The sequence below is a fragment of the Xylocopa sonorina genome, chromosome 9, assembly GCF_050948175.1.
Source record: "Xylocopa sonorina isolate GNS202 chromosome 9, iyXylSono1_principal, whole genome shotgun sequence".
In the NCBI taxonomy this organism is placed as follows: domain Eukaryota; kingdom Metazoa; phylum Arthropoda; class Insecta; order Hymenoptera; family Apidae; genus Xylocopa; species Xylocopa sonorina.
The window spans coordinates 6,311,708-6,330,064 of record NC_135201.1 but is presented as its reverse complement, the minus strand read 5'-3'; the positions used below and the strand labels follow the sequence as shown (position 1 = coordinate 6,330,064).

Below are 18,357 nucleotides of genomic sequence, written 5' to 3'. Positions count from 1 at the left end.
CCGGCACCTGTACAGTTGTTGCTATAAATATAGAAGATTAGTGTTTTACACCGTAAACTCATACCTACTATCCATCGAACGAGAACGAAGGATACCTTCGAAATGGACAAAACGGACGAAGTAAAAGAAAAATAAGAAAAAAAAAATATAAGGAACGACAGCGGATGTAGTTACACTGACGTGTGTATCATTGGCCATTCAATATACATTCACAGAATTATACATTAGCTTAATAAGATTTATTAAGGTCCATTCGTAATAAGGATAATGTTAGTCCGTGTCCCTGACGATAACCTTGAGTGATTATTAGAATGTGATCAAGAGAGAGGAAGAGAGAGAGAATGATGAGTAAGTGAACTAGAATGAAAGAAAGGAGGGAAAACGAAAGGCAGTCGTTCCAAATAGTCGAAGGAAAACTTATCGCTCTTCCGTCTGTCCGGTTAATCGCGGGAATTAATCCTTAAACCGAAGAGAAACGACGCACGTCCCGGCCGTTTAATCTTTAAGTGCTCGCGAGGGGTCGATAATCAACAGCCTGGTCGTTTCAGGGATCGAGAAGAAATATTTATTTTACAGAACAGCTCGCTAAATATGATCCATCGATCGCGTCGTGTATCCGTTTACGACTACTTAAAGATTAAATCATAAAAATTCCACCCCGTCCCAGGGACGCATTCCCACAGAGACATCCCCATGGGCTTCGAACGCGTCGTTACTCTCACGATATCCAAACTATTTTTATATAGTAAATGCTTCGGGGGTCTATCTTCTATAAGGACGCACCGAGGCTCGTTTGAAACGATGACTTTTCCTTCGACGAGGTCTTCGATCAGACACAAATGGAATGTCGAGAATGCCGTCGAAACGACGTTTCGCCGCTTCCCTTTCCACGAAACACACAGGCCAAACATTCCCTATTTCTTTGGTTCTCTGCTTTTTTTTTTGTTTTTTTTTTTGTTTTTTTCGAAATATACATTTATTGAAAATAATCATTTTTGCATCTGTTTGTTCATCTGTCGCTCGTCACTTTTGTCGCGAGTTATTACAATCGTTGCTCCTGATTGCGGTCCAGGTATATACGGATTTGCTCTTTGTACTTTCTGCGTCATGCTCACCGGTCCTTTTCCCGAGGTACAGACCCTTGTTCGTTACCCCAAGATCGACGTAGGGACTTAGCCTAACATTGGCCCCGTGTATCGAACTCTGTCCGCTCCAACGGAACTGGACGCGGTTCTATCCAGGGTCTGCTGCATCGGGAAAAGGGAACCGAGCTTCCATCATGCGAATGCTCGCCGTACAAAAGTAATAAAAACTTGCTCGTTACGTACTTTGTTCGATTATAATCGCGGTATCTCGGTCGTTCGTGCGCCACGTCGTCGAAGAGGATCGACGAAACGTGCGTGCAGTCTTCGTTACGATCGATTCGGTCGTCATTAGCGAGAAAAAGAAAAATTTTCCTTCCGTGTTGTTTTTTTTTTCTTTTTTAGATTTTAAAAATTTTAGAGCAGCGTATTCTTCGTTACTTCGTCGGAGTTAGTCGAGGAGTCAGGCGTCTATACATATACATATCCCTATACCTACGAGTAAACGATGAACCAAACGCAGCGTTAGCCGCGCTGGCTCTGACCGTTTATTCGCACGTATATATCCGATACAATTATAATTATGTTTATATTTATATTTATATATATATAAGACTGGTTCGAGCGTATCGATGTTTCTGTAGAAGTTAGGCCATCGTTAGAGTGCCCGCGCCCATGCCGAAGCCTACCCCCTTCGGCCCGAAATTTCGGTTGTAACAACCGCGACAGTAGATGTCCCCGTCCGGGCCATCGTTCAGATTCGTCGAGTCTAACGAACGATGACACTCAGCGCAGCTGAAGCAACGCTTGTGCCATAATCGATTTTTCGAGATCATCTGCTCCGCAGCGTACACCGGATAGCCGCAACGTGCGCATCCGTGTCCGTCGTTTCGCTTCTGGCCAACCTGGGGCTTTGGATCAATGCTGGAATAAAGTGTGTTGATACGAACGAAATTAACATTCATACAGTGCCACTTTTTCACCGGACGTAACAACAGGGCTCGAGACTTACTACGAGGGAGCATGATCTCCGTTCGTTGATACTAGAGTCGGGGTGTGACCGAATCCGAATCCTTTGGGTCCGAAAAGTTTACTGTAGCAGGATCGGCAGTGAATTTCCTTGTCGGGGCCGTCGCAGGCCAGCATCGAGTCTAATGGCCGGTGACACTCGGCACAGTTGAAGCACTTCTTGTGCCACATCGTGCCTTTGGCGAGCTGTTGTTCAGCGGCGAATACCATGCCACCGCAGCGAGGGCAACCCTGACCAGCTGGTGCCTTGATAGCCGTCGTGTCGGGGTTGTAATACGGCCGAGTGGCTGAAATTTCTTCCTCCCTAAAAGAAGAACACGCATTTAATCGTGGGTTTATCAGGTTTATCAATTGTCCCTTTACTGATTATTATTCGATAACTCGTTTGAACGAATTTACGATGAACGTTACTCACGTTAAGCCATCAGTTTGTAAGAATCCTGATCCACATGCGAATCCGTATCCGTGCGGTCCCCATTTCTTTCCGTAGCAGGTCTTGCAGTAGACGTCTTTGTCGGGCCCGTCGCAGGCGATGATCGAGTCGAGAGTTTTGGTGCAGTCACGGCACTTGTAGCACTTCCTGTGCCATTCACGGCCCTTCGCAAGCACCTGTTCAGCGGCGAATACCACCCCGCCGCATCGTGGACAACCCTTACCAGGAGGAGCCTTGATTATAGCGGTGTCGATCACGGTCGTACGAGGAGCGGCGTCGCTGTATTGAAAAATTCAACGATTTCACGATCGACCCACTTAATAAATTAAACGAAACGTCGAGTCGCTAGAATGGTAAATAAATTTCAGCATTTCTCAATTGTATAGATCACGTGAAGGAAGTTCAACTTTCTTTAAGATATTGAATAACGAGATTAAAATTTATTCTCGTTCAAACGACTCGTTCCGGTTGAATGGTTGGAAACTTCAAACCAATACAGTCAGTCGCATGCAAATAGTCGATAATGATGAAACATTAAATTCCAGAAAAAGGGTTTTTAATAGTTATAATCAGAAAAGTATTAATGTGGAAATTTAGAATTTAAGTTGAATCTATCTCTTTTATAGTGTAATCAAATTCTACACGCGTGAAAGGGAACATGCTTTTAGTGCATAATACTACATTAGAAATGGACGGAAAGCTACGCACTGTCAAAAAATCACTTCAAGAATTAGGGTCGCACGCTGTAAAACGGTTTAGTAACTCGAAGATAGAATAGTGGTGAAGGTAAGTAATAGCGCAAAGCGTTAAGGCGTCGATTCGTATATGTATGTATGTATGTATGTACACGTATACACGTGAAGACACATGCAAATGTCCGTTCATTCATTCTTTCACTCGTAGGCCGGATTTCTTCAACTTTGAGTAGTAAATGGAGCTCGATCGGCATCCTAATCCCCTTGAAATAGCTCTATATTTCAAATTTTAATTAAGACACAATTATCCTGTCGTTCAATCCCATCAAGGTAAGTACCATTTTGAGGTACCGTCTAAACTGAGCGTCTACCGTGAAGTAACCATAGAGTGTTCAATCCAAAACACAATTACACAAATTGGCAAGTCTAGAGACTAATTTAATTCCTAAAAATTGAATTCCTCTTGGAAATTCCTCGTCGACTCGAATCACCATCTCTATCGTTACTTCGTGAGACGATGCCAAGATTATGGGGTTTGAAAAGTGTTTCTATTGGACGACTCCATTTGGCGTGAGAATTAGTTGTAAGAAACGGGGCTTCCTGATGATCGACGGGTACAGACGGACAGACAGACACACACACAGAGTGGCGAATAGTGGAATAGCATAACTAAGGGGGCGCGTACCCCTCGTCCTCAATATCGCACTGCAGCCCGATCCACATAACCCCAGCGTGGCCAATACCTCGCGGACCGAATTTCTTCGGATAGCAAGCTGTTAAGCAGACAAGCGCATCATATATAGTGAGAGTGTAGAAGCCGAGGCGGGATATCTCTCGCGTGTTCCCGTCTCAGTCTCGGCTCTGAAAACCCACCCATTGGCGTAGCAGTCGCTTTGTAAGGCGCCACCACCCTGACCATAGCCATAACCCTTCGGTCCGAATTTCTTTCCGTAGCATACTGCAGAGAACATCGGTTAAAGGTATCTGCTCAATCTTTCGCCCTGTTCGCCGGACGTACCAAGGACATGACACATCTGAACATATTCTCTCGACACGAGCAATTAACATGGACGTAGGTTTTATCGTACGAAAGACGAACGTTTCGAGAGGGCGAGAAACGGTGTCGAGCTAACTGTTACTTGCAATGGTTACTCGCCATTGGTATCGATCGATTTCATTTATCGAACATATCCAATGCGTCATGTCTCTGGCGGGACAATCGTGGCATGTTCTTACCTTTGCAATAGATGTCCTTATCAGGACCTTCACAGCAGTTGACCGAGTCTAATCTCTTGGTGCAGTTGGCACATTTAAAGCATTCCTTGTGCCATTGCTGCATGAGACACAAAGGGACATATGTTAGTCACTGAAAGTAGGAGGGACTAACGAATCGTACGTTCTATTACACATAGTTATTCCTTATTTTTGCAATATTTTAGAATAAATTTAGTTGGATAATCTTGCGAACATTCCCTCATCGAAACAGAGACTGAGGTGTTCTGCTGTGATCTCTCAGCTTAGTGTTATAAAATCGTAATAGAACTGGACACTTGTGGGTGAAAAAAGATATAACAGTGGGTTAAGGGGGTATACGCTTCTCAGGCCAAGATGTCGAAGTTTGTTGTTCTCCTAGAACAACGGCTTCCTCTCGTTCTCTGAATAAACGACAAAAAAAAAAAGAAAACGTAGACTACGACAGCGATTCATTTTGTGTGACAATTTACGGAACACTTTGCGCCAGTGTGTGATCATAGAACAGTTCTTGGTTAACCAAGGGATTATCGTCGGAGTGGAGACAAAGGACACAAAGAATTAATTTCAGTACACGCGGGGGGCTGTTGTGATCGAGAAAAAGAGACGAGCAATTGGTAAAAAAAAGTACAGAGTTGTTGGATTGCAAAAGATACCTCGACAATATATCTCGCGATCAGGACCATCGCAATGAAGCGTAGAGTCCAGAGACCGATGACAGGCTTTGCAGCTGTAGCATGACTTATGGTAAGCCTAATCACAAGAAGCAGGAATAACCATTGTGTGCCCGTCAACGGATGAATATCTTCTCGCATGATCGATTCGACAGAAACTTAGTCTTGGTGCCGCGACGTTTTTCTTTCAAATTTTTCTCGACCGTCACTCATTTATCAATCGAAAGGTACTTTCTCAACCGATTGGGAATCATCTCCGCGAAGGGTTAATACCCTAGCTTGAAAACAAAGATCGTATCAATGTATTTCATTTGTATCCCAAAAACTGAGTCGAATGAAAGATTTGGGATGTCTCCAACTGGCCAACAGCTTCGAATCTCGTGTACGACAATAGACAAAAGTTGGAAATAAATTACGCGTTTACATCGGGACGTTCTGAAACTCGATCTATGATAGAAGCTTTGAACGTAGAGACATTCGAACGTATCAAAGCAGTGAACGAAAGCTGGCTGTTCGAAATAATTGAACGCGTCGCGCGACCCTTTGATAGAGGCTGATCCGCGACACAGGTAGTACAGACAGTTGCCTAAGAAAGGCAATTAGCCTCCATCGGTTTACTCCGCGATTCTGCCGTCTGTTCCAAGTTATTTTCCAACATCGAAAGCAAGTAGGGCCAGTTGGTAGTCTGCCAAGCCCGACGAAGACAGGAAAAGCTCTTGGGCTGGCACCAACGGCAACAAGCCGCCGGCGACTCATACTACGGCTTCTCTTTCCGCTCGTATTTTTTCCCTCATTGTTATGAAATTACGCGTTTCGTCAGTCGAGAAGATTACGGTGGCACGTCACGGTCCACGAGTAGCTGGCACCAGCGATCTAGTCAATTTTAGCATCGAGTAACGCGAGGCCGTCCACGAATCCCGCGGACCTCCCCGCGGTCCGATTAATCCTCCCCCTGCTTTCTCTGCAACGATCAAGGAACCGGCCATCTTATTTCGACACAAGTCTCTCCAGAACGTTCAGCGGTAAGATTAGCCGTGACTAATCGGTCGCGAACGAGATTCAACGAAGTTCGGGGAGTCCAATTGGCGGCGTCGATTAATAACTGCGGATTTCATGGACTGTTTACAACTCCCCTCTACTTGGACCACTTTGGTATCGGGTTGCTTGGATAAAAATAAAGCGTACGTAGTCCGAGAATATTCAGCGAGACTTCTTCTACTAGTTTGTTCTACTAGCCGGCGACATAACTCGCGAAATTGTTCTCTAAGCTATTCTATTGGCTATACCGATCTGTTAATTGATACGATTCCAGCTTTGCAAGCTTGTGCAATATTCAAACGTTATGAAAGACTCTGAGAATGAAATAGAAGCTTTTTGGTGTATTCGATGGACATGTGGCGAGTCGCAGCACCAAGGTATAGTACAGTATTCTGATAGCGAACGGGTCGACCAATTTTTACGGAAACTCACCCTTCCTCGAGCTAACATCTGCTCAGCAGCGTACACGTATCCTCCGCATCGAGGACACCCTTCTCCTTCCGGCGCCTTCGCGATGGCTCTTGGTTCCAGAATGGCGTTCGATCCTCTTGCGAGATCCCTAAAAACGTGTCCCTTGTAGAGATCAAATTGTCACTCTGGTCCAGGATCGCGAGGCAAAGCTGTGATCCCCAATTGGCATGCCAGCGCCCCATATTTCCACGGACTAATCTCTGAGGACTTTCGAAATTAACTATATTCACAGCCGGCATTTCCCTAGCATCGAGACAACTTTTAGCCGGTTACTTTGTGATTTTCATTAACAAATCATTCGTCACGTTACCAAAATGTTACTCGATTGTCTTGCAATTCTATACGTGTCAATTTAAAGAAGAAAGTCTAACAGTCCGCGTCGACGGCTGCGAAAATGTTAATTCACCATCAGGATACGTGAATTAATGCTGACGAACTTTTGAATTTTTGTTTAAATTTGGTTACAAAATGATCAACAGGGGTGTGGTGAACGGGGGCGTTGGAACACCGGGGGTGAAAAACCACCGGGAGCAAGCAGATAGTACAAGAAAACGCCACTGCAAGAAAAATAAAAAAAAAAGAAAAGGGGAAGTCGATCTGTGAAATGGTGCAGTCACTCACAGATCGACGACACAGGACTCCAAGTGAACAAATGATTACCAGAAACCGGTGAAAGAGTAACAACCCGGCGGTTAGAGTGTTAGGCACATGTTAGTAATTAGTTAGTACCCCGTGACCCCTTTGCAACCACGCAAGTGGCTTCCGCCGAGCCCCGAGAGGAGAGCCAAGAAGCGGATCGTGTATAACAAGAAACCAAATAATAATACGTTTTACTCAGAAAAAAAAAACAAGTGAGGACAGAGCAAGAGGCACAAGAATGAAAGAAAGAAAGAAAGAAACGGGTAGACAGAAGTAAAATGGAGGGGAAGCCAAAAAACGGGACAGAGAAAAGCTTGGGTTTGATTAAAATTGAAAGAAGGTTCGACTAAAAATTCTTTTAGCAGGGTGTAAAAAGTAGGGGGAAGCTTTTCGTCTACGTATGACACCTCTACGCGTGTATCTGTAAGCGAGCGCGCGTGTACGCGTCAAATCGCGTCTAAATAGAAGCACCCACAGAGTTAAACGTGTTAGCAAGGTTACGAGGTTACGTGTCTCGAAAAAAAAGGTACGAGAGGCCGTGCAGGTGTAGTACGGATCGATAAATCGTTCTAGAAATTTAGTATAGAATCTTTTCTTGGATGATGGTGGAAGAAAATGGAATGACAAAAAAAAAGAATGAAAAAAGAAAAAAGAGAGAAAAAATACTAAAACAAGAAAAACGAGAAGTAGAAGCGTTTGGTTTCTTATATGAGGCGGTTGAAGATATAGAGGCAGAGAGATAGAGAGAAAGAGAGAGAGAGAGAAAGAGAGAGATTCATGAGAGAGAAATATAATAAGATATAGAGAGAGAGAGAGAGAGGCGGAATCTGACTCGGTGCTCACCATTTTTTTCTTTTGTTACTCGCTAGTTCCCTTTATCACGAGGATTTCGAGCGCAGGCTCGTGATAAAGCGACAACATATATTGTTCGATCATGGGCCTCCGGTTGGCTCGCACTCGGCGGGGCTGGCGGGGGTAGTAGGGTTTTTTGCGCTTGGCTTTTTCGGTCGGTTGTTCGTTTACTTTTTTTTGTGTTGTTGTACTTTCTTTCGTTTCTTTCTTAGAGAAGACAAAGAAGGGGTAAGGGGATGGAGTAACAGGGCGCAGGTTTCTTGGTTGCTAGAACGTTAACAAAAAATTGAACAGCCTGGCTGACATTCACATTTCTCGTCCTTAAACTGTGTGCTCGTTTCATACCCCACTGTCGTCGATGCCAGGTCGAAATTTTAAACGCATTTTTGCTGTTTTTTATATATATATATATATATCTAAATATTTCTATATATATAGCTAAAAGGAAAATCACCCAACCCGAAAATTCTACTTTTAAATAAACTTTGCATATGTTCGTAAAACATAACGAATTATGCAAGGAACGATCATTTTTACAAATTCCGTTTGAGGAAGCAAAGTCGACTCTTCAAGCTTTCGTATCATTTCAGATTTTTGAATATAGTTTCGTAACACGGTGCGAGATAGAGCTTGCTGTAATGTGTAGTATTAATGTGACACTTAGAAGGAGCACAAGATCTAAAAATCTTTTAACAAATCCTGTTCACTATAGATTTTCGTATCATTTTCTCAACAGAGTATCATTCTTTTCCAGATACTTGGACTGTTTCTTTCCATTTTATTTCACCTTCTTTCCAATAAACGATAGCTTTCGATTTGTAATCCAAGACCACCCTTCTCACATGCACATTGCTCTTCTTATAATTCTTTCTTCTCTTTTTCGAGAAGATTTTCAGATGACGTTTAATAAGAAAACCGTCCAAGTGTGTCACAAAATTATGTTCAAAAATTGTAATTGAAGATTCAGACCTCGATTCCACAAAGTGAATTCCCTTGCATTCTTTGTTATGTTTCCTCCCTATGTGTACGCGTATGCAAAGTTTCGTTACAGCCAGAATTTCGGTGTAAATAGGTGTGTAAGCATGTACAGTGGGTCAAAAATGTTTTTGACATACTAGAGTGACGGATCTAACTGTCAAGCAAGCTTCGAGAGCTTTTTCTCATCTGTACCATAGTAATCTGTTTTCTCTTCCTGTCTCTTCGAACATTTTTTGCCAATGGCAAGAACATTTTTGTCCGACCGTCAATGCGTTTGAAAATGCACGAAGCACTGTCAATGAAGAAGACCAAATTCTTCTGTTTTTTCTTTCCCTTTTTTCGTCTTTTAATGGCATTTATTACAGATGGTACAAATGATTCTATAAACTAGCGTAATGTAGTGTAGTAATCGCATAAAAGAAACGAGAAAGAGTATATATATAATGTATATACCTATATATATATATACGATTAGAAAGAAACGACTGTTCTTAATCCAGTCGTTCACACGGACAACAACGAAAGAAAGAAAAGAACCAAAAAGAAAAACGAACGAAACGAAACAGAAACAAAAAAAAACGAGAACAGTAAACAAAGAGACGTGAGAGACAGAGAAACGAAAAAAAGAAAAATGAGAGAAGACCAGAAAACGGGAAGTTAAATGTGACAAAGAAAAACGTCGACTAGATTAAACACAGTTAATCATCAATTATTATAAACGTCGTCGTCGTCGTCGTCGTCGTATCATCATCACCATCATCGCTGTCGGTGCCGATGGACGACGAGAGGATTACGAGGGGATAGTGGGTTTGGGCTAGGGGGGTATTAGGTCGATCGGAATTGTACAAAATAAACGTAAAAGTTACAATTAAACGAAAAAACAGAAACAAAATCGGGTAATTAAAATTAGAAATGCTGAATGACAATAAAATGTGGGGCAAGAGAATTTTCCAAACGAAGAAATAAAGAGAGAAAAGGGGTTATCCGGGTGTGAGAAGTCAGGATTACGGGAGACGTAGTTTACACAGTCGTGATGCTGTATACACATATACGCAGACGCATGCTCTCGGTCCATAGGTTCTCAGTAGTAGTTCTGCTCGTGCTCCTTCCAATTCGTTCTTCCGGATACGGTTTATTGTACCAAGAAGAGGATCATGCTGTTGGATCATTGGGCTGTCGATGGTCGGTTGTTGGTTGAGTCGGTCGAATTCTTTTTTTTTTTTTTTATTTTGTGATGTTTTAGTTAACGGCACGTGTACGGTTCTCTATGGGAGATGGTCTGTTCGCACAAACGACTGAGGGAAAAATTTTGTTTATACGGTTTAAGAACAAAGGATGCAGGATAGGGCAGAGAAGTAGGGAAAGGGGTGGTTGGACGACGAGCAGGTGCACTCACTCGCTACTCTTCAAGTGTTCGCCTTGATCCATGGACAGGCAACCAGCGCCTCCACCAAAGCCGTATCCTTTAGGACCAAACTTGCGTCCGTGGCACACTTTGCAATAAAGCTCACCCTCGTGCTCAGAGCAGTTTGTCGAGTCGAGCAATTTGCCGCACAGACCTGTAACACACAGGCATGGATTCGTTTGGCTGCGGCCTATACCGTCACCTGGGTATCGAACTGCTCGAACAAGTAGATTCGTCCGTTCGAAACCAGACGCGATTCTAGAGATCGGATTCGAATTATCGTGCGGCAGCTAGCTTTAGATTATTAATCAGCGACCACTTTGATGATTATATAATCATTAAGTATTCGAGAGATTTTACGGATTTGAATAAAGGCTGTGAAATATTCAAAAGTGTATAAACGCCAGTGATCGCGATAATTTTCGGTGCAGCTTATTTCGGCCGGCACCCGAAGCCGCGGATGAATATTCAATGGGGTTCCTATTTCGAGTAGGATCACGAAGTACGGATTTTTCCCGGCGAGCTAGCACGGGTCGTTGCACCCTCGGCTGCTTCGCGCTGGGTGGTTCCAATTGATTTCTGGCTAGCATACAAAACTAATTAAGGCCAAGACAAACCATCCGGGACTGGCATAAAACTTATTTATAGACCCGGCTAAATTTAAAAACGTCCGATGGTGTTTTGCGCAACGAGTTGCGCGGATCCCGTGATTGATGATAATTCGCGGATCGATTCAACATTTCGTCAAATCCTGTTCAGATATTGATTCACCGATAGCTGAACGATATCGCTAGATACGTTTCACGATGTGTCAGAAACTATAAGTGAGAGTATAGGTGCGCAGAAATTGGACAAATTTTTAGGCGAATATATACGACGCTCAAAGAATATACAAACATGGTGTTCAAGACACACGTTGAAAGAAAAGTTTGAGAAGTTCTGAGGTTGAACGTCGAATCATAAGGCGAAGGAAAACACGTGGCATGCTCTTGAAACAGTCAGTAACAATTTAAGCGAATACTCACCGCACTTGAAGCACATCTTGTGCCATTTGAGTCCTCCGGCCACACGCTCCTCCGCGGCATACACGGATTTACCGCATTTGGGACACTTGGGGTGCTCTACTGGTTTGAAAGGCATTTTGTCTGTACTGAAAACAAAAAAGAACCCCTGGTTAATGATCACGATCGATATCACAAGTCGTAAAAAAAAAGTTCTCGGTTACGAGTGGAATGACTCTAAGTTTCAGATTATCCTCGAGGGTGGAATGAAGCGCTCGTATGCACGTGCCGAATTTTTAACTCCTTTCACGATACGTAAACAGTGGATATAATAGACATAACACCGGTAACTCAGCCTTGCGATTACCTAATCCTACACGAGGAACATAAACAGTTTCAATCTCCACCCGACTGCCGGTGAACGAGTCTATTTTTGCCAGCAGTTTGAACTCCCTCGTTTATATTCCGTAACTAACATCCACAAAAGAACCGAGTAAAAAAAGAAGATAATTTTGGATATTACGATACGAACGAAGAAAATCGCAATAGCTCCACTACTTCGAGGACAGACCTTTTCCCTAAAACTTCGTCGATAAAGATTTTCGAAATCCTAGAAATTAAAATTCCCTGTCACGTGCTGTAATATAACCTACGATTCGCAGCAATGAAGCTTACGTAAATCTTAGTCGAGCATCGATACGTACACCGGAAAAGTGAACAAGTATTCCTTGGTAGACAAAGTAGTTAAGAAGTCGCGCGACTTTTGGAGGCGGCACTGGTGGCGAGTACAGTAGCCACGGTATTAGTAGAATTGCTAGAGAGACTACGAGGGAGCAGAAAGAGAGACAGAGGATTCTATATCCGTGCAGACATATGCCGGATCGCGAGCCCGTATTAGGGAAGGTGCTAGATTCTCCACAACGCGGTCGCCATTACCCCTACCTTCCCATCCTGATGTCTCTTCCAACCTGTATTTCATTTTTTCTATACCTTATCTCTCATTTCCCGGATCAATAAAATTATTTCCCTAGAACTCGAATAATTGATGGATAACTGAAAATCTCTTTCGATTTTTCGGTCCTAAGTGATAGATCCTAAATGTTTAACGATTTTAATCTATTTTGATTGCTCCGATTTAATCGCAAAATCAAATAATTAAATTCTAAAAAATTTCCATTGGTTTTGTTAAGCTATATATCTCGATTGTTTGTATATAAGTTAACGCGGGTTACATCATAACAGCCGAAGAATGCCGCGCCACCCCCGTGTATACTAAATCCGTACGATCTCAAATTTCATCGCGTTTCAGCTTGCCTCGCGTTTTAACTTTATGGACCGCTGTGTAACTTCAACCCTACAGGCACTGGCTAAATGCAGCTGTCCATCGTAGACAACCGGTGTAGCTCTCAAAATCCTGCTTCCTATCGTCCCTTTGGTTTTACAGCGTTTACGTACATGGGACCGTTCAACCTCGACTCTAAATCTCGATTATCAACGGGATACATTATCGACGAGGGACGAGGGAGAATCCAAGGTTCTCCGAAGCGTGGAAAAGCGACTCACTTCTCCTAGACGGTCGAGTTCCAAATCACAAGGACAATCGACAATGGTCAACGCGTAAAGGAGCCCACTCTCTCTAACTTTGTATCGCGATTCTCCACTCGGAGGATCCTGAAAACCAGCCGGGACAGACGTGCGTACGATGATCCCTCACCGGGTCGCGGAACACTGTTGCTACTCACCACCGGGTGTATCGGTCGAAGTCACGAATGAAAATCGGTAAACTCAGGGAGGTAGACAGGCGTCAAGATCAAAAAACACCGAGAAGCACTCTACACCGCACTAATACTGGATTCGAATGGCAGTTCTCGCGTCGTGGCCGTCCTAGTCATAGCCAGGCATTTGCACACGGCACGTGTGCATCGGAACGTCAGTGCTGTTGACGACAACGTCGCGGTGGCAGAGGGAGTACTAGCCGCCTTCCACCTAGCGGGGGTGTTACACTATACTTTCGGATACCGAAACGGCCACAACTCGTTAAGATGCTGGATCTTCTCCTACGGCTGCGATTGTCACCGAGTTTTCGAGAAATTATGACTATAGGAGACTATTCGGGATATTATTGGAAGCCAACCTGCCCGGCTCTTCGCTATGACTGTTTTTGTCGTACAGTTCCAAAGGAATCGGGACGATCGTGGAACGTTTGGGATACCGAAACCGAAGCTTCCCGGTGTCGGTGCTCTGTTACGTTTCAACCAATCGCGTTTCGAGAAGTTCGAGCGATCGGAGAACGTGACGAATAACAGAAAGCTGGATCGAACGTTCGCATCAATCAACCCTGGAGAACGCGCGATGGGGGGAAATTGAGCCTATTCTGAATCATTTTTTCGCTAAGAAATATCCAGTTCTTAAGAAACTGGTCCGTTTTTGCTAAACATTATGAAGGATGCGGCAAATTAAGACAACAATTCGAACACTTCGGAACAAAATATTTATGACCGGTGAAAGAGAGGTATGCGCCACTGAGACGCTAGAGAAATATACAATATGGCGACCAGCGTTTTGCAATAACGTAGATACAGACGGATCCTTAGAAAGAGACCGTAACGCAGCCAGCATAATCTGTAAACGAATCCAGAGAGCAACGAAAGCGGAGGTATGCAAGATGTTTTAGGGAAATCTATAGAAGAGATGGAATTTGAGAACCCGGTACAAAATTTTATTTTGTGGGACGTAGAGTGAAGTCTACTCGTAACTCCTGACGACCATTTTTGTACGGCTTGTTCGTACATCGATCAAACGAGTTTTGAATATAATTAAAACTCAATTGTAATTTTGTTAGAATTTATTCGTTTCGCATTACGGATTAAAGCTCGATATTTTAAGCGGGCTGGCCAAGATCTGTCAATAGCGCCATGAATCAGGTTCCTAGCGATATGGTGCTCCGATATTCGTTTACATTGTACAACACTAGAAAATGTGTTTTCTGAGCGATGAACCAGCGAGAGACATACCGAAATAAATTTATTACTCATACATTTTGGACTAACTCCCGGGCTCTAATGGCATTCGCGGACAACAGCAACGCGATACCATAATTTTTAGATTAACACCAGTCGAATTGGCAGTCTGTCAGTCCGCAATGAAACATACTCGAAACTTTTTCTCTATTAACCATTAAATTTCTCCTCGTTACATTCTAGCAACCATGTTCGCCAAATTTCCCAGAATTCAAAATAAGAAAACGATGAACGAAAGCCTGTTAACCTAAAACAATCATGTAGAACTCGAATAACTGCAATCAAAATGGAATTTTTAAATTCTCTTTAACGAGGGACCAATTTCAGGACGCTCGTCCCGCTGATGAGGAAATTCGTTGGGAACCAAGATGGCGCTGGTTCATTTTGATCGGACCTTCATGGCGGTCATTCATTTCGATCCAAAAATGGGGTAGAGCCACGGATCCCAAGGATCGAATTCCGTTTTTCTTTCGTTTGGTAGGGGCGGCCTTTCCGAAAAGCTGCTCGTTACCAGCGAGCAAAGCCGAGTGAGAAGCACACACACCGGCTGTGGGTACACACTCATCCGCTATTAATAGCATCTTGCTCAAATTTCTATTTTTAGAAAGACTTATATGCGTGCACGTGGCTTCATGTAAAAAGCTCGCCGAGTATATGATCGCCCTGCCCGCGCCCACGCGAACCAGCTTTCGGGAAGCCATTGTGCTGGACTTCCTTCGTGGAACTCTCTTACCGTTACGTGGAATTTATTGGTTTGAAGGTTTATCAAAATTAGAAACTCCCATTGTCGTAGTTGCTCTGGAAATTTTTGTTGCTGCTAGATTAGATGGTTTAGATCGGATTTTGATGCTCGATTAGAAGTATGATTTCTTTGCGTGATGTTGAAGCGGAATATTACGTTCTATTTCTTGCTTGGTGAGGTCTGGGTGCTCCGTTAATTTAAGATTACTAAACTCGGTTATAACATGCTCCTCTTTTTTTTGGAGAAGGTAAGAGAATTTAATTCGATGTTCGAAACTCTGGAATACCATTACGACTTTCCGCCAAATATTAAGTACTGCTATTTTCCGTAGCTATTTTAATACAAAAACGATAAAATATGCATGGATACAGGTACATAATTAGAACATTGTCCGTAGACACGTGGCACATCATCGTGGAGCGTTGTCTCGTTGATTGACAACGGAATCCGATTATGTTTCTGAGAATAGGTGTTCGTTCGATCGTGTCAAAAATAGCGGAAACCGTAAAGAGGAAGTGCTTAAAAATTCATCGCACCGCGAAAAGTAGTCGTTTTATTTATATTTAACCAAGCGGTGCAACGATCTCGACGAGCATCTACTATGCAACGCAGCTGCAAGGGAAATTTGCAAAATGCCCGATCGAAATGTTGACAGAGACGTTAAACGACGCGTATGGTATCCCAATGAGTTTGTACAGAAATTGAACCATATATTAATCTTGAAGTTTTGATCACCGTTTGTGATATAAAGTTCTCTAGGCGTTGAAATTCAGTCGATAATAGCGGTAATTTCACGCGACATAGAGATGGGTCCTATTAACGGGCATCAAATTGAGCTAGTGCAGCGCATAATGCAGAAATTCTTGACTCGTTCCACTTGACCGTCTCTCTCCTTCACCCCGCTTCAGAAGCTGAAATTATTTCCGTCCCACTGCGGGTGTTACATGATCACGGAAGAGTTCTCGTCGTGGCATCCCTCGAAAACCATTGATTCAACCCTTCCTTTCTACAAATTCACCGAATCCTGCGCCATTTTCTCCGAAATCCAACTCCGCGATCACGAAAATTTCACAAGAAAAGCCCAGAGATTGCTCTAAAACTATAAAAATAAGAAAAAAAAGTGGTAAACTAGCTGCTCGGGTTCTCGCATGATTCACTCGGCGAAGATTCATTCTTCTGCTTAGAAGCGATCGGAGCCTGTACAGCCGATCGTTTGTCTTCCGCGGGATAAAGTCGAAATCATGTAAAAATAACGCGTGTTTACAAACACGATACGATATAAATAAAAAAAAGTAAAAGAAACGTAATCGAGATCCTCTTTGCTAAATCCCGCGTTCATTTTCGAGTGTCAACGTTCCTGCAACGCGCAACAAGTTCATGAGAGTTTCGTAATGGACGATGTGCTAGCGATGCGATCGTGGCACTTCCTCCTTTATCACGATAGGTTGAGATCGCGAGGCTCGGGAAAACAGATATAAGTATAGAAAGAGGACGGCCTAGTTGCCATCGCGGCCATCCGAAATATTAGAATAAACCCACGCGCGTAATACAATCCCGATGGTAAGGTAACCAAATTTAGCATGTGACTTAGCAGACGCCCTCGAGACACTTGCACGCAGGATGACTCAGCCCGAATAGCGGAGAACGGAATCGAAGGCAAAAGATGAAGGGTGTGAAGACTCTTGGGTGTGGGAAGTCGAAAAAAAATAATAATAATTAACGGCAGTGATCTGCTTTTTCTTTCATCGTGCAAGAACCTCCAAAAGAGCTGTATACCTTGTGGTTGGTAACTATCTGGTTTACAGGTGCTCTAAGTTTATGCAAGTTGGTAAGACTGAGAGAAGATAATGTATTCTGATTATTAATTGCATATTTAAGTTTAGCGAGATTCTCGTTCTGAGGGTATTGGACTAGGAGAAAGTTCTAGTTGTAGTTGGTTTCTATCTCTGGTCGCATTTAAAACTTGGGTTAAGCTTTCATTCTGCGAGTCTTACCGAATTAAGAATCCATCGTGATTAGACTCCAGTCTAAGTCAGCCTCGTGTGAATCTAAGTTAAGCCTGCGTTTAATCTAGACTAACTTTTGCAATAGTCCTTGGTTCGGTCGTGGTTAGGTCAGGGTTGGATCGAAATTAGATGTAAATAAAGTCTGACAAGAGGCTCGCGAAGTAAATCTTTAGTACTTATAGTATTTTTTGCGATAATCCTTGATCTGGTCCAAGTTTAGCTCGGCTGTAGTCTTGTTCGTTTCCAAGCAGAGTTCAAGTTTAATATACGCAACCTAGCAATCACTCTGAAGTTTGTCCAATGCGGCTAATTAAATTCGTTAATTTTAATTAGTGTTCTTCGAAGTGAACGATTCTTTTAGGCCACTATACAATAACGTATACATACAGGTTTTATAACAACGATCCTACCAATTATAGATAGTGCCTCGATTAATCTTATGGCTTTGTTGAATAGTGGAGTTTAGTGAATACGAACATTTAAGTGAACGACCTACTTATAGAATGTAAGAGTTTGGCACAAGCACAATGGCTCCTATCGGCCTTTCAATTGAAAGAGATTAATTAGATGGATTTTCGGAGTGATGCCGAAGGTTTACCACTTTAACTAACTATTGCCCTAATAATGTCTTCCATCTCAACTTGCTAGGAACTCCGATTCAATCTGTAACGCATACTAACTTTCCAGCACCAGTGTGCATCTCTCAACAATTGCAAGCTTTACAAACTTCACAATTTACACGTGTCAGGATCTTCAATAGCCGACACCTTGGATCCATTTAAAATTCTCTACGAAAGAGAGGCTAGGGACTTTTCAGTTGCGGTTTGGATTCATTTTGGGCCAGGTCTGCGCAAGCACCCAAGAGTCTGAAACCGTGGATCGCTATATACCGTAATTGTTAAAAGTAGAACCGAGACACAATGACTAGTGACGAATTATGTGTTTTGCAAGCAGTATGAATCATTAAGTGCATCTTGGATAACACAAACTAGTTGGCGACAACACCGGTCTTCCTCGCAAACAATTTACTCGGTTCCCAAA

At 43.0% G+C, this 18,357-nt stretch overlaps 1 protein-coding gene across 6 annotated transcripts; it reads right to left on the bottom strand.

Annotated features, from left to right (window-relative positions):
- Positions 1 to 542: 542 nt before the first annotated feature.
- Positions 543 to 13,446, bottom strand: LOC143427316 (muscle LIM protein 1). Of its 6 annotated transcripts, none has more exons than XM_076901348.1 (9): positions 13,312 to 13,446; positions 11,573 to 11,720; positions 10,539 to 10,701; positions 6,635 to 6,761; positions 5,147 to 5,243; positions 3,925 to 4,012; positions 2,527 to 2,823; positions 2,095 to 2,415; positions 543 to 2,006 (listed from the first exon to the last, which is right to left on the bottom strand). In XM_076901348.1, exons 2-9 carry the CDS (start codon positions 11,685 to 11,687, stop codon positions 1,730 to 1,732), a joined length of 1,485 nt encoding a protein of 494 aa, XP_076757463.1. In that variant the 5' UTR covers positions 11,688 to 11,720; positions 13,312 to 13,446; the 3' UTR covers positions 543 to 1,729. The 6 variants fall into 6 exon arrangements, with proteins under 6 accessions (XP_076757463.1, XP_076757462.1, XP_076757465.1 ...); XM_076901347.1 differs by having other exon boundaries at positions 11,573 to 11,697; positions 13,291 to 13,445; XM_076901350.1 differs by lacking the exons at positions 3,925 to 4,012; positions 5,147 to 5,243 and adding exons at positions 4,113 to 4,197; positions 4,476 to 4,572 and having other exon boundaries at positions 11,573 to 11,697; positions 13,291 to 13,445.
- Positions 13,447 to 18,357: the final 4,911 nt, after the last annotated feature.